Raw genomic sequence first — 25,758 nt, 5'->3', positions numbered from 1 at the left:
CACAAATGCAGCCTTCCTAGGAACTCCCAATCTTAAAACAGATATCCACCTATCAAGGCATTTTGATTTTTGCATAAATTTCACCCAAGAGCCAGGTCACTCTTTACATTAGAGTGGAGGACTCTTGAGGGGAGAACTAAGGTAGGGTGCTGTGATGTTTCCAGAAAGCTATGTACAACACCCTGCCAACCCCTTTCACCAGCCATGGTCTACCTGCCTTGCCTAGAGAAGCACAGATCTAGCAATGACATCACTGGAACTTAAATGTTTGTAATAAAAAAAAAAAAAAAAAAAAAAAATTAAAAAAAAGTGAATGAAAAAGTTTTAAATGGCATATTGATGGGGTTTTGGGGAAGCAAGGGAAGGTAAAATATAGGTAGGATTAAACGTCAGCTTTTAGAAAGGTAATGTCTTACCTGGTTTCTAAATACCAGAGCAATGACCCCGCCGGTGAGCTCCAGGAGAAGGCAGACCCCCAGTGTGTACATGAACTGTCGACAGAAAGAAGAAAAAAAAAAAAAAAAAAGTTAGAAAAACAAAAAAACACCCCAAGTGTGTATAGTATAATAGATGGGGCTTTCCAGACATGGAAAACCCCAATTGTCTTGGGGACTGACCCAGAGTGACAGTTACGGTTTATTTCTGGTGAAGACAACAGAAAAGCCTGTGTGAGTGCGAAGAAATATTCCCGTCAGTGCAAATAACCCTTTTATTCTACAATAACCAGAAATATAGGATAAAGGAGTCTCCATCCTGGTAAAACTCAGTGGCTGCTTTCAGATTATAGATGGCTCACAATTATGTAGATTTCAACTCGCCTTTGTGAACAAACACTCCCAAATAAATTATACAAACTTTTAGAACATCCGAATGTCACCACAGATAAGCTGACCACATGTTACAATTTGATAGAACAGTCTCCTTTTAATACATCTACATGTAGTAATAATAGGGCCTGTCTGATTAATCATAAAATTTAACAGATTTCAGCAGCTGCTTACATTTTGTTCATTTTAAAAAGAGACTGTAATCTAATTACAGGTCTGTCAAACTCTCTGTAGTCTTTAAAGGAGTTGTAAAGTCTCAGTTTTTCACCTTAAGGCGAAAAACCGTTTCTGCTTCAGCTGCCCCCCAGACCCCTCCCCCCCCCCTTTTCTTACCTGAACCCAAACATTCCAGTGACGAGCATGAGCCCAGCAGCTCCAGCCACTGTCTTGGGTCCTCATTGGATAGATTGATGGCGGCAGGAGCCATTGGCTCCCACTGCTGTCAATCAATTCCAGTGACACAGGAGCCGGGGGCGGGGCCGAGTCTTGCTGTCTGCATCAATAGACACCGCAGCAGGACTCAGGAGTGTGCCCGCACAGGTGCCCCCATGAAAAAGCGGCTCTCCATGGGGGCACCCGACGAAAAGGAGAAGCCAGGAGCGACATTGGGGCACCACAGAAAAAGCAAAACCCTTGCACAGAGCAAGGAAGTAGAACATTTTTTTTTTTTTTTTTTTAAATGAACCTCTACAATCACTTTAATAAAATAGAAGTTCCACAATGTTCCCAATAGCTAGAGATCAAGGCTGTCTAGGCATTAGGTCACATGACAAAAGATCAACAACAGCGGTTGTAATGATTCATAGCAAGCAAGGTGTACTCTCTTGCTACTGTAATGTCATTTGATTATACTAGCAATTGACCATTATCCACGAGATTGTTTTAGGCCCCTTTCACACGGAGCGGACCGTATTGCGATCCGCTCCTGCACTTTTTTTTCACAGACACGGATGACATTTGTGTCATCCGGTCCGTATGTCCGCATATCATCCCATCCGTTTGCGGATGATATACGGACATAATGTATGTCTATGTGATTGCGGATGTCAGCGGATGACACCGCTGACATCCGCTTTTGCGTCCTTTAGGTTTTTTTAAACCGGAAGAAAAAACAGGGTTCTGTTCCAAAAAACGGAACAGAACTGAAAGGACGCAAATCGGATGTCAGCAGATGGTCATCCGCAATCCCATTGACATGCATTATATCCGTATATTACCCGCAAACGGATGGGGTGATATACGGACATACGGAACACCTGTGTGAAAGGGGCCTTACTGTGTTTTTTGCTGCCCTCTTGTAACGTTCTCTATGATCTCCAGAACCTCACCTTTTCCCACTTCACTTACATTAATTTGAAAAAAAAGCCCTGCATGTTAGTTGAGGTCATGTGCACTGCTCCATGCACACTACATATCCTATAGTCCATTTTAGGAAGGAGCAGGAAAGGATGACTACTTTCCTACATGCAGTGAGTCCATCCAGTACTATAGCAGTGTTAAATATGAGGGGTGGGAAAACAGCAGAAAAAAAAAAAAAAAAAAAAAACATAGCCAACCAGGTAACATGGAGCTCAACCAAAACAACTGGAGCTCACCTGAAAAAAAAAAAAAAAAATATACCCTCAGAGGACCAGGTCCTCTAAACAGCAGCCTGCAAAAACTTGTGGCCAAAAGAAGCATCCGCAGATGCATACACATCCACTTTAGAACATTTTGTAAAAGTGTGCACAGACGACTAGATGGCCGCCTTGCAAACCTGCATTACGGATGCCTGATGACAGAAGGTCCAGGAGGCACTAAGCGCCCGAGTAGAGTGCCTTAACAAGGAAAGGAGGAACATGACCCCTAACTTGAATAGGCCTGAATGACGGTCTGATCCATCTGGAAAGGTTTGCAGCAAAAATGGCCAACCCTTTTCGAGGTCCAACCGAGAGTACAAATAGCGAGTCTGACTTCCTAAAAGACGCCGTAGCTGCCAGGTACACCCCGATTGCCTGAACCAAATCCAGGTAATACAGAGCAATTTCCTCAGCATGTTTAGGCCTGGGACATAGGGAAGGCAACACAATGTCTTCATTCAAATGGAAATCAGAGACGACCTTTGGAAGGAACAATGGACAGGGACGAAGAACCACCTTTGTAAACTAACAGGTAAGGTGAACGGCAAGACAATGCTGCCTGCTCTGACACCCTGCACGCAGAAGTAATCGCCACCAAAAAGGGCACCTTCTGGGACAACAGAAGCAGGGGAACCTCCCAATATATTCGAAGAGAGATTCCTGGATAACTGACAGCACCAATTTGAGGACCCACAGCGGTAATGGAGACGGCACTGGAGGAACAAAGTGTCGAGCTCCCTGGATAAAAAAAAAAAAAAAAGGTACACATCAAGGAAAGTGTGGCCAATGGACGTTGAAAGAAAACTACCAAGGCCGCAACCTGGCCCTTGATGGTACTCAAGGCCAGGTGCTGCTCAACCCTCCCATTGGAGGAAAGCCAAGCTCCGAGACACCGAAAAGGAGCGAGGGAGAACCACAAAAGACACACCATGCAAGGTACGTCTTCCAAATACGATGGTAGAACTTCCTAGGAGGTAGATTTTCTAATCTTTAACAACCTAGGAATCACCGATTCAGACAAACCTCTATCCTTCAGCACCTGGCTTTTAACAGCCAAGCCATTCAAACCAGTGACTGTAAAGCAGGATGGAAGACTGGTCATTGAGACAGCAGATCTACCCTGAGAGGAAGTCTCCAAGGAGCATCAACGACCATCCGTACCAGATCGACATAAGACCGCCAAGGCCAGTCTGGAGGCACCAGAAAGACCGCAATTCCCTTGCTGCCTCGATCCTGCTCAGGAGCCTTGCCTGAAGTTTGAGAGAGGGAAAGGCATAAATCAGACAATACTGACGCCAAAGAGCCACTAATGCACCTGCGGCATCGGCCCGAGGATCCCGAGACCATGCCACAAACCTCTGTACCTTCCATGGAATGTGTACAGCAGAGAGGGCTGGAACTATCATTCTGCCCACCTTAGAATGCCGGCTACTTCCTGTTCGGCAAGGACACTTCTTGTGCCCCTATGGTGATTGACATAGGCCACGGCCGTGGCATTGTCCAATTGAATTCATACCGGACACCCCTGAAGACGAATTGTCCAATGATCCAGACAAAGTCTGATCGCTCTGAGTTCCAGTACACTGATTGACAGCCTGGACTCTTTCCAAGTTCAGACCCCCTGAGCACAAGCGGTGCCAAGGACGCCTCCCCACCCAGACAGGCTGGCATCTGTGGTGACAACCGCCCAGTACAGCACAATGCTCCTCACCCACTGCAATGCGGAGGAAGCACTGGTGACCGGCATATATTGGAATGTGAAGGTAGGCGTCCTTGATGTCAATAGAAGCGAGAAAATCCCCCAGATGTAGGGACACCACTACCGTGTGAATGAACTCCATTCAGAACTTCTGTACCCGCACAAAGCAGTTTAACGGCTTGAGGTCCAGATTTGGACATACAGTACCTTGCCTTCCTTCCAGGGAACTGTAAACCGGTTTGAGTAAAACCCCTGAAAACTTTCCGAAGCCGGATCAATCACCCCATGAAGTAACAAGTCTTGCATTGCCCCAAAGTGACCATGTAAGCGATCTGGGGACAAGTTCAGGTTGGAAGGAAAGAACCTGAGGAAAAGACCAAAACTCGATCTTGTAGCCAGACAGAATGACTTTGTGGACCCACCTTGCCTGTACCAGAGAGGTCCTCAGATCCAGAAATCAGTGAAGACTTCCCTCCACACAGATACAGGTGAGGGCGCCTCTTTATGCAGAGGAATCCTTGTCTGCAGGTCTAGAAGAGCCCCTCATGGCTTGCCAGATCAGGCCCTCTTGGAGCTTCTGGGGGGAGGCCCTGAAGGACTTTTATCCCTTGATGGGCGAAAAAAGCCTCTTATGAGCCGAGAAGAAAGGCCCACGTCTACGACGGGGCTCCTTGCCCTCGGTAGCCTGTGGAAGAAGAGGAGAACCCTTCCCCCCCCCTCATGAGACCCTTAAATTTCTCATCCAAAGAAGCTCCCATCAGATAAGGCCTTCTTAGAAGTCTGGTCCGCAAACCAGCATTTATCTGGCTGATAGACGCCTATGGACCACTGCTGATACAGAAAGCCTAAAATCAAAAAGGAGCCGCATCCAAAGAGGCATCACAGATAAAGCGTAGCCCCTGGATCAACTGATCCCCCAACTCTGCAAAGGCGGCGGGGGGGGGGGGGAAGCAGTTTCCCCTCCAGGTCCCAGCGTTAAAGTTTAGCCCACTCGTCAGCGTTTGCAACACCAGGGCAATAGTAACTACCGGCCTAAGCTGAACCAGCCATTGTGAAACATATGGCAGGCCAGAGCCTCTGCTCTCCTATCAACCGTATCCATAAAGGCCAAGGACTCCTTAACCGGAATTAAGGCAGCTTTATTTCTGATCTTTATCTATGATCTGATCGACAGATGAGGCAGGGGAGAGCGGTGGACACTATATACTAAGGACACCCGGAAAAACATAATCAGGGGAAGGCCACCAACTGCAATCCCGCAAGGGGAACACCGACCCAGGGTCCACGAATGGATCACCAACTGGACCCCACAAAAAAAAAAAAAACAAGTGGGAGGGGGGGGGGGTAGCCCTCCAAGCCCCTCCACAGAGGCTCGCACAAATGGCAATAGCCCCCCAAAAGGGGGCCGCCCACCGTGACGCAGACACGCATGTAGTGTATCCATATGATCCCGCAGCATTAAAAATAATGGTGGCATGGTTGCCATTAAATTTAAACCGCCCCCACAGTGCCAACCCTTTCCAAGGTAGGCACCCAAGCCAGGTCGTATGTGCCCTCGCGAGACCTTTAACTTGCAGGCCAGCCCCCGTCCAGTGGGGCTATGTTGTAGCCGAACTAGCGCAGAGCTGAGGCCTGCGCGCACTCGCTGGCTATAGATTATCCAGTTTTTCACCCAGTCTGGCAGTTGATAGTAGATTCTCACAGGAACAAAAAAGGAAAAAAAAAAAAAAAAAATTGTCAGAACCAGAGATCCCAGCAATAGGCAGAAAAAAAAAAAAAAAACTGAGTGCCTATAGCTGAGTGTATACCCTCTGGGACTGCCCATAGGCGTAGTCAAGCTTTTTCCTGCCTAGTGTCCTACTCCTGTAGGAGGCAGTATAACCCAATGGTTAAGAAGAATTAGGAGCTGTGTCCATCAATGAACGAAAGAAAAAAGGAATTTGGAGGTCTGGAAGAGGCTAAAAACAATACAAAAAAAAAAAAAACGTACCTCTCCGAGTTAAAGGATAAGTATGGCCAAAGCTTTTTTGGCAATACTTCTTCTATGGGTCACAGGAGTGCAGTTCGTTCTGCACTCTTTTACCCATTTTCAGCTGACATCACTCAGCCAGTTCAGATTTTGGAAAGATCCCAACTTTACAGTCATGATCCACCCATATGCCTGGACCCACAACTGGCGCAGCTTCTCAGTGACCCCCCTCCACAGCCCAGCAGAGTAGAGAGCCACTGACTAACAGTCACCAGCTCTTTCATAACTGAAAGCTGAGAACTGAGTGCAGTCTTAGAAGGAGCATTGGATCGATGCTGCATCCACCTAGGCAAGTTTTTTTCCACTTTAACTACTTGCCGCCTGCCCACAGTCAAATGGTGGCGGAGCAGTGCGGCTCTCGTTCTGGGAGACACGGCGCAACCCCCGATCTTGGTAAAGAGCCAATGACGTGACTCTTTACCCATGTGATCGGCCGTGTCCAATCACAGTCGGTCACAGGTAAATGAGGCAGTGCAGTTTATTGGCGTTCCTCGCCTCATACTGTCAGAGTGTGTGGCGAGGAGAGCCGACCAGCGGCTCCTCCTCAAAGGGGAGTCCAGGACAGGTAATCAGGGCACTGATCAGTACCCTGATTACAGTAAAGAAAAAAAAGAGGGCACATCAGTGACCCCAATCGTACCTCATCAGCGTCCATTAGTGAAGGGGAAAAATGACTTAATTACCAAATTTACTGACAAACTTTTTTCTTTTTCCCCAAAATATTCGGTCTCTCTTTTTTTTTTGTAAAAAAAAAAAAAAAACCCCAGCGAAAGCGGGTGAAAGTGCCCCCTGTATTGAAGTGGTTAAGAACTCCATAATTCTTTTATTACATACAAATTATATTATATATATACACATACACCCACTTTTTTTTGTTAAAATAGCGTTTAGTGTCACTTAACGTTGTGTGAAGTGGAGATAGTAGTAATCTATCCCTTTTCACCTAATACAACAATAGAAGGGCTTAAATTCTTACCTTTCCTGCAGAAATACTAATCCAGACTTCTGCTGAAGTATTGATCACGTGATCTCTGCTGGAGGGGAATCAGAGTTCACACCAGCTCTGTCAACCAGCTAAGCCCTTTCTGCAGAGATCATTTGAGTAATGCTCCAGCATTTGGTCATGTTAAAGACCAGAACAGCAGTTTCCGATAGATTGGCATTTCAGCTCTTCTGTCACCATTTAGTAGTGTAGTGAGCTAAAAAGAACAAGACTGCCAACCGATAATTTTAGGCCCAAGTTAGTCTGAAGTAGCAACTAAATATTAGTTGCTACTTCAGACTAATATGGTTATCTCTCGCCTCGACTATTGCAACTCCCTCCTCATTGGATTACCCTTACATAGATTATCCCCCCTTCAATCCATAATGAATGCTGCTGCAAGACTTATCCACCTTACCAACCGTTCAGTGTCCTCCAACCCTCTCTGCCAATCCCTACATTGGCTTCCACTCACCCAACGAATAAAATTCAAAGTGCTTACAATAGTTTACAAAGCCATCCACAACTCTGCCCCCAGCTACATCACTAACCTGATCTCAAAATATCAACCAAGCCGATCTCTTCGGTCCACCCAAGACCTCCTACTCTCTAGTTCCCTTGTCACATCTTCCCATGCTCGCCTCCAGGATTTCTCCAGAGCTTCTCCCATTCTTTGGAACTCTCTACCCCAATCTGTCCGACTGTCCCCTAATCTATCCATCTTTAGACGATCCCTGAAAACCCTTCTCTTTAAAGAAGCCTACCCAGCTACTAACTAATAACACTGTTTCACTTGCTCCATCAGCTCATTCCCCACAGCTATTGCCTTTTGTATCAATTGACCCTCCCTTTTAGATTGTAAGCTCTAACGAGCAGGGCCCTCTGATTCCTTTTGTTCCAAATTGTAGTGTAACGGTAATGTCTGCTCTCATTTTGTTAAGCGCTGGGCAAACTGTTGGCGCTATATAAATCCTGTATAATAATAATAAAATAAAAAAATATTAGAAGGATAGACAGGGCAATCTGTCACAAAGACCGTGAGCGCCGAACTGTCTGTTGTTTACCGGGCGCTTAGGTTCGGCACATCGCGGATCGGGTGGGGCTGGTGAAGACCCAGCTGCCATGGTACATGTGGGTACCAATGACATAGGCAGAGGGAGATGGAGAGTCCTAAAAAACGATTTCAGGGAATTAGGAGCCAAGTTGAGGAGTAGGACCTCCAAGGTAGTATTTTCAGAAATACTACCTGTACCTCGAGCCACACCAGAGAGGCAGCGGGAGAGTAGGGATGTTAACAAGTGGCTGAGGAGCTGGAGTAGTAAGGAGGGTTTCGGGTTCCTGGAGAATTGGGCCGAAAGATCACAAGAGCAGACTTAAAACAACATCAAAACGAGGATATAGTATGCATCCGGTCAAAATTACGAGGTTTGTATACCAATGCTAGTAGCCTGGCCAAAAAGATGGGAGAGCTGGAGCTGCTGATGTATGAGGAGGACTCAGATATTATGGGGATTACAGAGATTTAGTTTGACAGCTCTCATGATTGGCTGGCGACCATTCAGGGGTATTCCCTTTATCGCAGAGATAGAGAAGGTAAAAAAGGAGGAGGGGGTATGTCTGTATATTAAGAATAATGTACAGGTAAATATGAGGGATGAAATTAATAATGGAGCTATGGATGAGGCAGAATCTCTATGGGTAGAACTTCAAAAGGGAAGGCACTATGGGGAAGGTAATATTGGGCGTATGCTATAGGCCCCCCAAACCAGAGGGAGGAGGGGAAGGCGGACCTCCTTTCACAGATGGGATTGGCAGCAAGGATGGGAAATGTCATAATGGGAGACTTTAATTATCCAGATATAGACTGGGCAGAAGGAACCACGCATTCATCCAAGGCCAGGCAGTTCCTAAATGTTTTGCCAGACAATTTCATGGGTCAGATGGTGAACGCACCGACAAGAATGGATGCGGTACTAGACCTACTGAACCAACAATACAGACCTGCTCACGGATATAGAAATACAGGACAACTTAGGAAAGAGTGACCATAGGTCAATTCGTTTCAGTATTAATCATGGAAATAGGAAACAGGGTAATATAAGGACACTGAATTTCAAAAGAGCCAATTTCTCAAAACTGTGCTCTTTGCTAGAAAATATCATATGGGATAGAACCCTGGGAACATAGAACACGGAGGAAAAATGGGAGTGCTTCAAGAGCATACTAAACAAAGGGATTGGCCACTGCATTCCAAAGAGAAATAAAATTTAAAAGCGCAAAACTAAACCCTGGGTGGCTAAACTCCAACATAAAAATGCATATTAATACTAAAGAAAAGGCCTTCAAAAAATACAAGGCAGAGGGGTCACTGGCTGCATTCAAGCATTACAAAGTGTAATAAGAAATGTAAAGGCAAAATCAAGGCAGCTAAAATAGAACACAAGAGACATGTAGCGGAAGAGAGTAAAAAAAAACCCCAAGAAATTCTTTAAGTATATAAATAGTAAGAAAGCGAGGCCAGAACACATTGGCCCCATAAAACACGACGAAGGAAATCTGGCCATAGAGGAAAGAGAGAAGGCAAAAGTGATAATAATGTCTTCTCTTCAGTCTTAAAGAATTGGGGGGCTACACTAACCCAGCTTGTAATGCTAAACTAAATAATACACCTCAGGAAGTACCGCCATGGCTAACAGAAGATAGACTTAGAACTTAACCAGAGAAAACCAGAGAACCTTAACATAAATAAATCACCGGGACCGGATGGCTTGCACCCGAGGGTTCTTAACCACTTGCCGACTGCCGCATGACTATTTACGTCGGCAGTCAGCTCCTCACAGGCAGAGCGACGTAGTACTATGTCGCTAGCCTGTGAGGGTCTAGGGAGCGAGCGCGCGCCCCGAGGCGCGCTCCCGCGTGATCACGGATATACAGTACAGACCAAAAGTTTGGACACACTTTCTCATTCAAATAGTTTATTTTCATGACTATGAAAATTGTAGAGTCACACTTCAAGAGGTAGTCACCTGAAATGGTCTTCCAACAGTCTTGAAGTAGTTCCCAGAGATGCTTAGCACTTGTTGGCCCTTTTGTCCTCACTCTGCGGTCCAGCTCACCCCAAACCATCTGGATTGGGTTCAGGTCCGGCGACTGTGGAGGCCAGGTCATCTGGCGCAGCAACCCATCACTCTCCTTCTTGGTCAAATAGCCCTTACACAGCCTGGAGGTGTGTTTGGGGTCATTGTCCTGTTGAAAAATAAATGATGGTCCAACTAAACGCAAACCGGATGGAATAGCATGCTGCTGCAAGATGCTGTGGTAGCCAGGCAAATAGTCATGAAAATAAAGAAAACTCTTTGAATGAGAAGGTGTGTCCAAACTTTTGGTCTGTACTATATACATACATACATATACACAAACATAAACACAAACAAACAGTCACCCAGCGTGCCTTGAGGCACCTTCCTCTGTCAATGGCCAGGGTTGCATCTACACCCATGCTCCAATTTGTCATGTTTCCTTCCACTGTCCAATATGCCCCTTCCCATCGGACCCAGGGCTGCTGATGGGGGGGGGGGGGTCACTAGTCCTCCTGTAGGGGACCCGGGCTCACAGGGGGGCCCAGACAGGGAAGCAGACCGTTGTGGTGTGGCAAGTACAGGAACGATGCCCTGTATGTTTCTCCCTCCAGCAGCTGAATGCCAGAGGGAGAGACACACAAGGCATCGTTTCTGTACTTGCCACACCACACCGATCCACTTCCCTGTCTGGGCCACATATGATCACCCTGTGTACCTGGACGCTCCAGCACTTTCCTCTCCCGCCAGGCTCTGCAGGAAAGCAAGTGGATGTGTCCGGACTGAGAGCTAGGGCTGTCATTTCGCACAAGCACGTCTAGGAACTGCCCAGGGGTCCTAGGTGCATTGAGGGGCCTTGAAGTTTCCTCCCCCGCAGTGTCCTTGTTTTGGTTGGCTCTTTTGCATTACAGGTCAGTTCCTTTATCTAGTTTTCACATTTCCAGCAGTCTTCAGTGCTTTTACCCCACTACGGCATCTTTCTCCCCTGCCTCAGCCACTATTCCGTCCCGTTCCCTTTCATCCTCACACAGATCCATCTGTCTCTGCCTGTCGCAATGCTTTCCAGTCAGATCATTGTTAATCCTCACTACCTTCTCCCAGCCAGCAGGTTTAACAACATCTAGCAGCCCTGCCAATTTACAACCTCTTCCCCGGCTGGCTGGAAGTCTTTTCCTGACACTTTCCCAACAGTCCCTCCAGCTCACTCTCCCTCCCCTTCACATGGGGTGTGTGTGTCCCATACACAAACATTGCAAATGGCCAAAATCCCCCACCGTGCACACCCTGTAACACTGAATCGTTACTAGTCAGTCAATGGAGATCTCTCCCTCACCGCCCACCTGCCAGCCCATTGGCTTTTATTATACTATGGCTATTCCTCACCAGCCAACAGTATTCCCCATGCCCATCTCTCTCCTGACCCCTTGACCCTCATCCATTTGCCTCTCCTCCCACTTCCCTCACGCCAGCACAAATCCTCCTTTTTTTTATCCCTATACAGACCAGGATCCCCCAGGTTCCCTCCAGTTCTCCTCTACCCACTCCCCCTTTTTTTTCCCCATCCTCCTCCTCTCTCCTATCCCATGGTTCCCAGTCCCATCCCCACCCCCAATTTTCAGGGGCTAAGGAAGAACCCCAAGGACTGCTGCTGCTTGTGTGGGCGGGATGTGTACTGCGCCAATCCCTGCTAATTCTTCTCTCCTATTCATCCCATGTGATTGGCACAGTACACATCCCACCCACACAAGCAGTAAGATGCTCCACCTCAGGGTTCTTACTTAACCCCTGCAATGTGCCAGAAGAGAGCCTGAAACTCTGGAGGGGAAGGTAGAGGAGAAGAGGTCATTCCAGTTGTAGATATAGCCCAGTGACAGCAGCTTCCCTGTGCAGCTCCACTTAAGGAGACCATATCTGTATTATACATTACTGCCCCTATACTGTACCCTTTTGCCCCCCTGTACTATGTCGACTTACCCTCCCCCTGTACTGTACCCTCCTGCCCCCCCATGCTGTACCTTCCTGCACACCGCCCCCCTCCCACAGTGTACTGTACCCTCCTGTTCCCCTCGTAATTTTGTAATTGCATCCGCTAATAAGGAGAATAATTTTCATGTATTTTTAGCCATTTTTTTGGGTGGTGGTGGGGGGGGGGGGGGGCGCATCAGGTAGGCTGTTCGGGGCCCTGAGATTGCCAACAGCAGCCCGGATTGGACCAGTGTGAAACAGGCAGACAACATGAGCAGCATCTGATCACACTGAGCAGACCTTATCAATGGATCACTGCTCCCTGTTAGGCAGAGAGTACTTGGATTTGCCTGACAGTCCCCCTGTTAAGCAGGGAAACCCAAAAAACGATGCTCGCTCTAGCACCTACCTAGGAGGGTGCTATAAGTAGGTAGGTGAGGAGAGGAGAAATGGAGGAGCTGCGCCAGCTTCTCCACCTCAGATGGTCACTGATCTCCCTCCTCTCAACCAGGCAACCCTGGCCATGTGGGTCCCAGACCCACAGGTGGGATTGCAGAGCCCAGGAAACAAAGCCACTAGATCACTTCCTTTGGAAAGCAGTTGGCTTCTCAGATTTACAAGCATTGCTGGCTGCGGTCAGCCAGGAGCCTGTGCAAAAAACACCTGTTGCTGCCAAATTAGGACATATTGGTGGATGTGAAAGAGCTTTGAAAAGGCTTACTTGCACCTTCATGAAGCTTGCAGTTTACCCTGCTCTTTTACAAGCTGAAGCCCATGTGAGCTAAACCCAAGGTAGTATCTCATGAAAAATTAAACTTCTATTGCAGGCAGAGCCTACAATTGGATACGTATTTCAATGCAGACTTCTGAAAAAAAAAAAAAAAGCCAGGGAGTCAATCTCACAAATGGGAAATTAGTAGATTTCTGGGGGCATCAATGGCGTACAGAATTCCTGTTTCCATGTTTAAAGAAGAAAGCAACACTTGACAGTTTCAGAGAAGCAACAGTGCTTGCAGATCAAATATAAGGGTACTTTTTAACAATTACAAAATGGCTTATGTAGCAATTATATATTCTGTATATATATTTTTAAATGAAAAAAGTGGAGTTTTCCTTTCACATAAAGCTGAACTCAAAAAAGGTTTTTCTCAGGTTATATAAGAATCTAGAAAAAATGCCCTGAAAAATGTACCTTTTGCCTTGAGAAAAAGCAGTGTACTTCCTGGTATACGAGGGTATCTAGACACCTTTATACCTATACCCTCATAACGATATATCTGCAGCGTGAGATCTAATGTATGAGATTGCTATCTATCTATGATTGCTAATCAGGAGATTGGCGAGGTCACTGTGGTGCTCACTGTTCTCCTTGCTGGAGGCTCTGACATAAGGAAGCATAGTCCTTTCTCTACCAAGATGGCCACCCCTATTTGGAGAGACAGAGCAGAGCAAGGCATTGTGAATCACTAATGGGGAAGCAATCAGCTGCAGGGAGACCACAGGTAAAACTACCAACTAGTCCTTTGCCTGATTGTGGGCACAGCTTCCAGAGTTCAGTTCCTCTTTATTACACCGAATAGGAAGCTGCCATGAATAGAACAAAGAGTCAGCGTTTGGGAGTCATGACTGAGACAGAACAGAGAGAGATACTCACCACCTGAAGAAGGCACAGGTTGTCCCGCAGAGAGGCCAGGACTCCAATGAAGGACACCACAAACATGACTATTCCCAGGAGGATGAGAATAATAGCTGGAGCCAAGAAAGCACCATGGAGCGTTTTGTACTTCTGCCTCTCCACTTCAGCATATATCCCGATAGCCAGGACCATAGCACCGATCAGCTGAGGAGGAACCAGACACAGAGTTAGTTAGGAAAGGCATTTGTGCATGAATACTTTAAGTGGTGCTTACTAATCATTTCTGAAATATATATTGGATTTGTCCCTCCCAAATTCCAGCTATTATTTCTTATTCTTATGGAAGTTTTAGTAACACACTGGCTTCTAAAAGCGAACCAGGATTTATTTATTGCCACCCTCTCCAGCAGAACATAATCAACATTCCTTAAAGCGGAGTTCCGGACGCAAAATTGTCACAATAGATTTTGTGCCATCCGCTTCCTTAGTGTCACCTGAAAAACAATTGGATATTCCCGATTTTTTTTTTTTTTTACTTACCTTGTTTCAGAAGAAAATATACTTACCTTCCTTCCACATCCTCCCTCTGCGGCCGCGGCCCGCGCCGTCACTTGCTGTCCTGCAATGCATCCTGGGAGCCCCTACTCATCACTCCCAGGAGGCAATGGGCAGTGACGTAGGCGGCCGGCCGCTCCTCTCATCGCGTTATTTGGAAACAGGAAATAACGCGGAGATAGGCATCCCTATGGAAACCCTTACTATGCCGATCGCATAGTACTAGGCATGCGCGAGATTTCGCGCTGCATTCATCTGCCCCATCCAGTAAGAACCAGGACGCAGGGCATACATTTTCTTCAATTAATTTTTATTTGATTTTTCACAAAAAGGAGACAAGCATATAAGGAGGGAAAGAAAAAAGAAAGAAAATATTGATATAATATGTTGATTACAATGCATTGTGACATTATATATAGCAAGAACAGGAGGCAAAAAAAGTCCAATACTGTATACGTTCAAGACCTAGGAGACTACCTAGGGAATATATAAGAAATCATAGGAGATACCTAGAAAAATGCCAGAAAGATACCAGGGAAAACATACCGGGGGAAACACCATCATGCTCTGAGTCGGGCCAGGGCATACATTTTCATACTGCGGCTTCGGGTGACCACAACAACAAAGATGGCGGCGCTCAGCAAACGATTTCTAAAGTAAGATTTTAGGATTGCAAATCACTTATTAAACTGTGTAAAACCAGATTAGCGGATGTATGAAGGGCGGTGGATCACTATTTGGGAAGTATTTAAAAAAAAAAAAAACAATTCTGTGGCCGGAACTCTGCTTTAACTAACCCTCTGCTCTGTTCAGCCCCTAGGATAAAAAAATATTGGTGCATCCAGATATGGTGGAGAATGGGCCTTACTCTCCTGTGTGACAGCATTGGTGCTTGGCAATTGGTCCAATGGTATTACACGGGCAGGAAGAGAATCCTTAGCCCTTTGTAAGCTACAACTAGAGCTTACACCACGTTTCCTTTACTCACTCCTTTTAGCTGAATGAAGCATATCTTAGTAACTTCTGCAGTGCGGTCACATAACCAAAACCTTAAACATTAAATCACATTTCACAAAATCTTAAAAAAAAAAAAGGGAAGGATCAGATCCTTCAGAGATGACGTGTTCAAAAAGGTCTAATCTTTTGCCCATGTGAGCAGCACTAGAGAGAGAAGAGTAATGTTGCAGTCTTGGTCAGTTTATCATTGTTGTCGGTGTCCTTGACATAGACCCCAACCAACCCCAACCAAAGAAGAAATGTTGGAGATGCAGAGATAAAGAAAATTGTGGCCATGGATCTTTCCACTTTGCTGCTTTTATTATTTATGAAAGAATAAAGTGAAGCTTTTAGTAACTTTACCAGTGTCAACAAATAAATTCCCGATACGTCACAATCTACAGCAGCAGCCCATTTCTTACTTTAAAGCTGAACTCTATTGCATACAGTGCCTTGAAAAAGTATTCATACCCATTGACATTTTCCACATTTTGTCATGTTACAACCAAAAATTTAACTGTATTCTATTGGTTTTGATATTATGTGATAGACCGACACAAAGTGGCAAATAATTGTGAAGTGGAAGGAAAATGATAAATGGTTTTCAACATTTTTTACAAATAAATATGTGAAAAGTGTGGCGTGCATTTGTATTCAGCCCCTTTACTCTGATACCCCTAACTAAAATCTAGTGGAACTAATTGCCTTCAGAAGTAACCCAATTAGTAAATAGAGTCCATCTGTGTGTAATTTAATCTCAAAATAAATACAGCTGTTCTGTGAAGCCCCTGGAGGTTTTTTTAGAGAATCTTAGTGAACAAACAGCATCATGAAGGCCAAGGAACACACCAGACAGGTCAGGGATAAAGTTGTGGAGAAGTTTAAAGCAGGGTTAGGTTCTAAAAAAAAAAAATCTCCCAAGCTTCAAACATCTCACTGAGCACTGTTCAATCCATCATCTGAAAATGGAAAGAGTATGGCACAACTGCAAACTTACAAAGACATGGCTGTCCACCTAAACTGACAGGCCGGGCAAGGAGAGCATTAATCAGAGAAGCAGCCAAGAGGCTCATGGTAACTCTGGAGGAGCTGCAGAGATCCACAGCCCAGGTGGGAGAATCTGTCCACAGGACAACCATTAGTCGTGCACTCCACAAATCTGGCCTTTATGGAAGAGTGGAAAGAAGAAAGCCATAAGAAGTCCTGTTTGCAGTTTAGGAGAAACCATGTGGGGGACACAGCAAACATGTGGAAGAAGGAGCTCTGATCAAAGGAGACCAAAATTGAACTTTTTAGCCTAAAAGCAAAATGCTATGTGAGGCAGAAAACTAACACTGCACATCACCCTAAACACACCATCCCCACCGTGAAACATGGTGGTGGCAGCTTCATATTGTGGGGATGCTTTTCTTCAGTAGGGACAGGGAAGCTGATCAGAGTTGATGGGAAGATGGATGGAGCCAAATACATGGCAATCTTAGAAGAAAACCTGTTGAAGTCTGCAAAAAAGACTTGAGACTGGGGTGGAGGTTCACCTTCCAGCAGGACAATGACCCTAAACACACAGCCAGGGCTATCAAGGAATGGTTTAGATCAAAGCATATTCATGTGTTAGAATGGCCCAGTCAAAGTCCAGACTTAAATCCAATTGAGAATCTGTGGCAAGACTTGAAAATTGCTGTTCACAGACCCTCCCCATCCAATCTGACAGAGCTTGAGCTATTTTGCAAAGAAGAAGAATGGGCAAAACTGTCCCCTCTCTAAAAGACTTGCAGCTGTAATTACAGTGAAAGGGTGTTCTACAAATGCCCCCCACACTTCTCAGATATTTGTAAAAAAATGTTGAAAACCATTTATCATTTTACTTCCACTTCACAATTATGTGCCACTTTGTGTTGGTGTATCACATAAAATCCCAATAAAATACAATTACGTTTTTGGTTGTAACATGACAAAATGTGGAAAATTTCAAGGGGTGTGAACTCTACTTGATTCTGTTTGTTGGAGTATTTTATTGCATTCAAGATCTTGTAGCATTTAAAGTGCGGTCATTCCTCTTTTTCATTGGATGCGTTCACTGGACCACGGACTGGACCTCAGATCTTGGTCTACGAGCTTTCACTTATCACCTGGAGCAGTGCTATCTCCTTTTTGTGCTATATAACTGTAGTTGTTTGCGCTGATTACTAGAGTAGGTAAATCAGATGTCCCCAGGTTACCGGGGACAGTCCCTGGATTGAGGACACTGTCACTGGTACATGTCTGTCCCCAGTTTTGTCCCCGGATTCAGGGCCGGTTTAAAGTAGACAGGGCATCCCATGCTGGCTGAGAACAGACTGGTGGCTCAGATGCAGACGCCCCCTGCTGGACGATCTCACTGCACAATCTCACTGCCTCTCCTGCTGTGGAGGAGAGGCAGAGCCAAAAAATAGGACTGTGAGGAGGGCTGAGACCGGGAGGTGAGCAGAGGTTTGTACACCAGTGAGGGCAGTGGGGGAGCAGGGTTCAGAGTTGATGCAGCTGCATGGAGAGATGGAGAGTTTAGCTATTGTGGGGGAAGAGCCAAGAGGTGGCTGTAGAGATAATCTGTGAGAGAAGGGTGCAGTGGTGAGCTATGGATGTGGGGGCAGAAGTGTCCTCTGTGCATAGCAAACCTCTAAACCCTGTATGCCTAATACCCTCCTGTATATTATGGAGTCCCGTGCCCAGCACTCTGTGTATTATGCAGTCCTGTGCCCAGCACTCTGTGTATTATGCAGTCCTGTGCCCAGCACTTCTGTGTATTATGCAGTCCTGTGCCCAGCACTGTGTATTATGCAGTCCTGTGCCCAGCACTGTGTATTATGCAGTCCTGTGCCATTTGCCAATAAAAAAAATATGTCCCTGGATTTAATAAAAAAAAAAAAAAAACTGGTAACCTTATGCTACAGTGATTTATAGCATCCCCAGCAGCCCCTCAGAAATAAGACATGCATACTTTCTTTGGTCAAAGCTGGATAATAAAAGATCCCACCAGGAGTTTAGCTTTAAAGATGCTTCCAGTCCCAGGTCTCCAGTCCAGTGACATTGCCTAGGCCTAGGAGGATGACACCAGTCTGCTGTAGGTGAGAGGAAGCATTTCCTCCATCTTCTTCCCCTTGGGGATCAGACTGTACATTGTAACTTTGCAGCAGCAATGTTTGTGCGTGCAGTAGGGGTTGTTCCAAGTCAACATTTTTGACACAGTCATCAAATGTGCAGACACCAGGATTTCCATGATTGATTCATCTCGGAGCCAGCATCTCAGTCTAGGAAGTAGTTGGTGACCCTGGATGATGAATAAACAGGGCAGTTCCTTTTTTAGTTTGAGGAAAGCAAATAAGATTTAAAAGGCAGAGTATTGTGACCGCTGTAAACAGTCATAGATAGATCAAAATTCTGCTGGTTCTGGTTGAAGCGGCCACATTGTATCGCCTTTCTATTATGAAGATCTAAAAGTACTGTGTGTGTGTGTGTTTTTTTTTTTACTTAAATTATAATCCTAAATACCTTTTCTCACACTGCCGATCTGTGGTCATAAGATCCCTCTCTGCTCTCCTTCCCCGATCCAAGGAGGAGAGCAGCGACAGCTGAGATTCCCCTCTCACGTTTGCTGGCCAGCAGGGGTAGAACTGTGCTGTGAAGGGAGGTATTTAGGATAAAGAAAGAAAAAAAAAAAAAAAAAAAAAAAAAAAAAATCACACCACAACAGACAGACACACAGTACTTTAGCTTGTAAATGTAATTAAGAAAAAATTGAAGGATGGCGCTCAAGTGTATTAATTGCTGATATTTAACCCCAAAAGAGACATGGGTATGCTGTCCAATAAAAGTTTATTATATAAATCCACAATGAAGAAGCAGTGTATATGTTAAAATCACTGTGAGTGCCGAGAGGTCGCACGCTGATGACGTCACCGCTGTCGGCCGGATACCCGTACGAAACCGGCAAAGGGATCAGCTGGAGGCCGGGGGGAAACATGTCGTTGTGGCAATCGGGTAGCTCTGCGGAAGCAAGTGAACTCCGTCCTCCACCTCCCCCGGCCTCCAGCTGATCCCTTTGCCGGTTTCGTACGGGTATCCGGCCGACAACGGTGACGTCATCAGCGTGCGACCTCTCGGCACTCACAGCGAGCACTGGGGAAGCACAGCGTGGGCTCCGGTCCAGATAGCGGCCGCACATCGGACCGTTTGAGCCCCCATCCCTGCTGGGATCCGCTCCTCTTGTCTATCCACCTACGCTGCTTTTTTCTCTCCAGCTACCAGCCTCCTCCCTCCTTTGGGACTGACATCAAGGATTCTTGCTGAGGCAGCGGTGACACCCAGAGGCTTTATGGATTGGTAGGAGGATTCATATTATTTGATTTTAACATATACACTGCTTCTTCATTGTGGATTTATATAATAAACTTTTATTGGACAGCATACCCATGTCTCTTTTGGGGTTAAATATCAGCAATTAATACACTTGAGCGCCATCCTTCAATTTTTTCTTAATTACATTTACAAGCTATCCAACGTATAGGATTGGGCGAACAGTGTTTTTATGGACAATTTGTACATGTGTGCACTTTTCACACATTTCAGGAGATCACTTTTTGGAGTAGCGCCAGAACTCTTTTTTTGAGCTACACAGTACTTTAGGTCTTCATAAAACAGAGGATACAAGTAATTGGGTTGGGTATTGTAGCAGAAATAGCGGAAGGAGGAGGAGAGGGGAGGGGCAGGGAGCAGATTGGCTCTTACTCACAGACTGAGCTAACAGGCATGAAGGGAGAGGAAGAGACTGTGGGATGACGGAAGCATGTAAAACTGACCATGGTATCATGGGATCGGCAGCCATGATTACCATGGTCAGTACACATAGGGGGACATAGGAGCAGGCAGGATCAGATATTTTAGAACATAGGAAAGGGACAAATTCTACTGCAACAGCACTATGCTGTTATTCATAGTTTAATCTCTTCCCACCACCTGCTATAGCGGAAAAAACTGATACAGCGCGGGCTCACATTTCCAGGAGGGCATCTGATCACACTTCTCACATGTCCCCTGCATCGGCAGGGATCTGTGATCAGGGTAAAGAGCCAATCACAGCGGCTCTTTACCATGTGACCAGCTGTGTTCAGTCACAACTGATCACAGTGTAAACATCGCTGACAGCGCGTGAGGAGAGCCGATAATCAGCAAATCCACACAAGGGAGAGCAGCACTGATCATCAGTGTCCTGATAACAGAGGCGGCTCTAGGCTTTGTGAGGCCTTAGACAAAAAAAAAAAAGCTTAAGACATGGGCCCCAATCATGCCCATAATAGGAAAAATAATTAAAGCGATATAAAAATGAACTGTATAGGTTGCATATATTATGTAGCACTGCCCCCCCCCCCCCCCGTGCGGGGTTGCTGAATAGTCTTTCCTTGGCCTCTCTTGGTATAAATACAATCACCCAGCATGCCTTGAGGCACTTTCCCCTGCCAATGGCCAGGGCTGTATCTATACGCATGCTCCCATTTGTCAGGTCTCCTCCCACTGTCCAATTTGCCCCATCCTAATGGACCAGTGTAAAACAGGCAGATAACATGAGCAGCATCTGATCACTCTGAGCAGACCCCATCAATAGATTACCGCTCCCTGTTAGGTAGAGAGTACTTAAATTTGCCTGACAGTCCCCCTGTTAAGCAAGGAAACCCAAAAAACTAAGCACTCACTAGCACCTACCTAGGAGGGTGCTACAATTAAAAGCCTGAAAGTGCTAGTGCACTTTCCTGCGCCGGTGTCAGCGCTCTCCATCTCCGCGCCGGCGTCAGTTCTCTATCTTATTGTTGTGCTCATGGCGGACCTCTCTCTGTCTCAGTGCTTTACTCAGAGCTCCTTGAACTCTGCCTCATAGAATAGAAGGGGATGTGCGAGTTTTACCACAGGGTCTCGATATCCCAGTTGGACAGCAGCATTTCCCCCCCCCCCCCCCCCGGGACTCCCCATCGGGGGGGGGGGGGAAGAGCTCCTGGCGGGAGATAGCCACGGAGAAGACGATCAGCAGGCAGTGCCAGCGCAGGATGCGTAACGTCCGGCTCACCATGGCTGAGGATCAGCTCTGCACTGGGCTGGGACCTCCCAACCCCTGCAGTAGAGCCCAGTGTAGGCGGGGATGAGGGCAGGGCAGAGGGAGGGGTCAGGGGCTGTCAACCAAAGGTGGGCACACAGACAGTGGCAGAGGACTGAGCTGTCCTGACTGTTTGTGGCACTGATAATCAGGAGGAAGGTACACAGCTAGTGGCTGAGGGAGGCTGGATGCTGGAGGAGGAGGAGGGATAGGGGGCTGGCTCTCTTTCATCATAGTAGTAGCCGGCTGCAGAAGGGTGTTGTGGCATAGTAGCTCCCCCTCTCCCCCCCCCCCCCCCCCGCAGCTGCAGCCCCTAATCCCCCCCCACCCTGATTGACAGCCCCAGAGAGGGGCAAGCCAAGACACCCCCTTCGGGATCCATTGGCTCCATCCAGCCCTGGTGAGGCCTCCTCCCCGTGACCCTCCTCTTTGCCATTGCTCACCAGATGACATGCCTGCCTCCTCCGGATGTGCTGGTACGTGGAGCACTCCAGTGGGGGGGGGGGGGGGGTGATCAGTGGCTCTGGTGCAGTGTTAGTATTTCATTACTATCATTAATTTGCTCCAGCTGCTGGAAGGAGTCTCCACCCCTTCTCCTTCTCCCCAGGAAAACACAGCGCTGGCCCCACCTCCTCCCCCAGACACACAGCTTTGGCCACGTCCTCTCTCTACACTGCCTGCCCATGAAGCGCACAGCATTAACCCTCCTCAGCGGCATTGCTGTCAGCCACGGTCAGCTATCATTAAGCACCAGTGAAGGATGTGAAATGCGTTAGCTGTTCACGATTAGTGTCTCCTATGCTTTTATGCTGTATGGACTTATCACATCAATAAAGGGATTTGCATTGGAGGGCGGCCATCCAGGACTTTTCCTTTCTCGGTCAGCCACGGTCTTGAATGTCCAAAAGGAGGCCCTTCAATTAGGAGGCCGCGAGGCCTTAGGCGACCGCCTAGTTTGCCTAATTAAAGAGCCACCTCTGCCTGATAATCAGTGCAGCCCAAACAGCGCCCACAAGTGCTTCCCATCAGTGCCGCCTATTAGGGCCCGTCAGTACTGCCCATTAGTGCCTCCTCATCAATGCAGCCCATCAGTGCACATCACCGAAGGAGAAAAAAAAAATTACTTCTTAGAACATTTTACCCGGGGAAAAAAAAAAAATATATATATATATATATATATATATATATATATATATATATATATATATATATATATATATATATATATATATATATATATATATTTTCCAAAATGTTGTTTGGCCTATTTTTGTTTGTTTAGCAAAAAATTAAATACCACCAAAAGAAATCTCGGTCTCAAAAAATGACAAAAGTTTTGTATGGTAAAGTGTTACATGACTGCGCAATTGTCCTAATTGCGCTGGGTAGGAAGAGGGGTTGAAAGGGTGAAAGTCCCCAGTAGGCAAATTGTTAAAAGGAACAGGGAGTTTTTCTTCTTAGGGTTACAACCGCTTTAAACATAAAACGAAAATACACTTTATTACCAAAAGTATTGGTACGCCTGCCTTTACACGCACATGAACTTTAACGGCATCCCAGTCAGTCTTAGTCCGTAGGGTTCAATATTGAGTTGGCCCACCCTTTACAGCTATAACAGCTTCAACTCTTCTGGGAAGGCTGTCCACAAGGTTTAGAAATGTGTCTATGGGAATGTTTGACCATTCTTCCAGAATGCATTTGTGAGGTCAGGCACTGATGTTTGATGAGAAGGCCTGGCTCGCGGTCTCCCCTCTAATTCATCACAAAGGTGTTCTATCGGGTTGAGGTATGGACCTTGTTTGTGCACTGGTGCGCAGTCATATTGGAACAGGAAGAGGCCATCCCCAAACTGTTCCCACAAAGTTGAGAGCATAAAATTGTCCAAAAAGTCTTGGTATGCTGATGCCTTAAGAGTTCCCCTCACTGAAACTAAGGGGCCAAGCCCAACCCCTGAAAAACAACCCCACACCCTAAACCCCCCCCTCCACCAAAGCAAAGCAAAGTCCATAAAGACATGGATGAGGGAGTTTGGGGTGGAGGAACTTGACTGGCCTGCAGAGAGTCCTGACCTCAACCCGCTACAGCAGTGGTCCTCAACCCTGGCCTACAGGGTCCACTAACAGGCCAGGTTTGCAAGATAACAAATACATCCCAGGTGATATCATTTGCTGCTCAGTGATTGCAGTACTCTAGTCTGCATCTCCCCAAGGTAATACTTAAAATCTGGCCTGTTAGTGGGCCCTGAGGACCAGAGTTGAGGACCACTGCGCTACAGAACACCTTTGGGATGAATTAGAGCAGAGACTGCGAACCAGGACTTCTCATCCACATCAGTGCCTGACCTCACAAAATGCGCTTCTGGAAGAATGGTCAAACATTCCCATAGACACACTCCTAAACCTTGTGGACAGCCTTCCCAGAAGAGTTGAAGCTGTTAATGCTGCAAGGGTGGGCCAACTCAATATTGAACCCTACGGACTAATGCTGGCCATACACTAGCTGAAAGATCATTTGAAATCTGTCATTTGGCCAGATAGTTTGTTTTTCATCCAGTTAATGGGCACCAATAGAAAATCGTTTTTAACTTTTCAGAGCCAAAAAAAAAAAAAAAAATAAGGAACAGTTTTGAAAATCCGCCGGCCGAACGATAAATTGAAAGGTTAATGTGTTTCTCGGCCGAACTGTTTGCACTAGGCATATGTGACAAACTGAACGAAAAACTGATTCATTTATGTCCATTGAACGATTTATCGTTCGAAATTCGGTCATTATACGATGGCACGATCATCCGCTCTCACGGCCGATTTTTTGTTTTTCAAAAATTAGTTTGCCCGATATTTCGGCTAGTGTATGGCCAGCATAAGACTGGGATGCCATTAAAGTTCATGTGCGTGTAAAGGCAGGTGTCCCGATATTTTTGGTTATATATATATATATATATATATATATATATATATATAATACATGCCAACTGTCCCTTTTTTCCAGGGACAGTCCCTGCAAATAGGAGCCTGTCCCAGGTAATTTATATTGTTCCTGGAAGTGCCTGTTACCCGGGCTGCCCATAAATGTTACGCAGAAGTAGCGCAACTGAATGGGAGAATTATTCCAACTCTGCTACTGTGGCCTTAAATTTAAAATTCCCTTTTCTAATTTCCCATTATTCTCTCTACGAGTAGACTCTATCTGATAAGTAGGCGAGATTAATTATGCAGAGTGGGAGGAGCTTCAGGGAAGTGGGTGTGGTAATTTATGGCTGTGCTGCAAAGTGTCCCTGGACATTTTTTTTTTTTTAAATGTTGGCAACTATGTATATATATATATATAAAAAATAAATAAGATATAATGCTAGGTCAAAAATGAATTGCTGTGGGTATTTTCCTATAACGGGAGTCAGCAGCTGAGCACAAAGGGTGGAAGTGTGTTGGCAATCCTACCTTGATGATGGAGATCTCCGGATTGGTAGCACAAAGATAAAGTATAAAACAAGAGATCTGTATAAAAGAAAATGAGAACATTCTGCACTCTCCAAATAAGGGATCTAGGTTTTCTGAAGTATCTTATTAAAAGCAATGGGGAGATACTGATTTTTAATTTTTTAAAATATAAATTATAAAAACATGGAGATTATTTTTCCAATGGGGAAAGAAAAAAAAAAAAGAAAAAAGGGAACATCTAGGAACAAGATGCTTGCATACTTTAACAATTCTGTGAAAGAATGTTGTAGCGACATTTACAAGCCTAAGCTTGACATGACCACCCCCCCCCCCCCCCCCAGCACAACAATTTTACTCTTTCATCTTCATCCATTATCAGTAGCAAGCTGTATACATTGAGGGGGGGGAGGGGGATTGCTGTGTCATGCCTAAACACATACCGCAAGAGTTTGTCTGAGCAGCATATGCTATTCTAACACATGACATTAATGTATGTACTGACTCATACACTGGGAATGTGTAACCCCAAACAAGAACACAAGTAATGGATGCAGTTGCTTCCTACACACAAACACTTCTTTATAATCATTTCAAAAGACAAAAATCATAGAAACAATAATCACTCTAAAAGCTCGCGCCAAGATCTCCGCATCAAACCTTGAAAGCAGGCACAGGTCACAAATCCGTCTCCACTCACAAACCACCAACCAATGTGGAGTATTCGCCACGGACCAAGTTCAGTTAAAGCGACTTTATTTCACATAGAAAGATTCAATATTCACCCAGCCTCGGATTGCCAGGACACAATAGCACAG

At 45.8% G+C, this 25,758-nt stretch overlaps 1 protein-coding gene across 1 annotated transcript in view; it reads right to left on the bottom strand.

The window, feature by feature from the left end:
* The window catches only part of TSPAN15 (tetraspanin 15), an 82,842-nt gene that overhangs the window by 36,412 nt on the left and 20,672 nt on the right, over window positions 1-25,758 (bottom strand). The window contains exons 2-3 of the mRNA XM_082264532.1: window positions 13,853-14,038; window positions 417-491 (exon numbers count right to left, since the gene is read on the bottom strand). Coding sequence (XP_082120658.1) covers window positions 417-491; window positions 13,853-14,038 — 261 coding nt within the window. The remainder of the gene's footprint in view (window positions 1-416; window positions 492-13,852; window positions 14,039-25,758) is intronic.

This window comes from Pelophylax lessonae, assembly GCF_965119305.1.
Source record: "Pelophylax lessonae genome assembly, chromosome: 7".
Taxonomy (NCBI): Eukaryota; Metazoa; Chordata; class Amphibia; order Anura; family Ranidae; genus Pelophylax; species Pelophylax lessonae.
The sequence above is the reverse complement of the archived record's forward strand: the minus strand, read 5'-3'. Positions and strand labels throughout refer to the sequence as shown.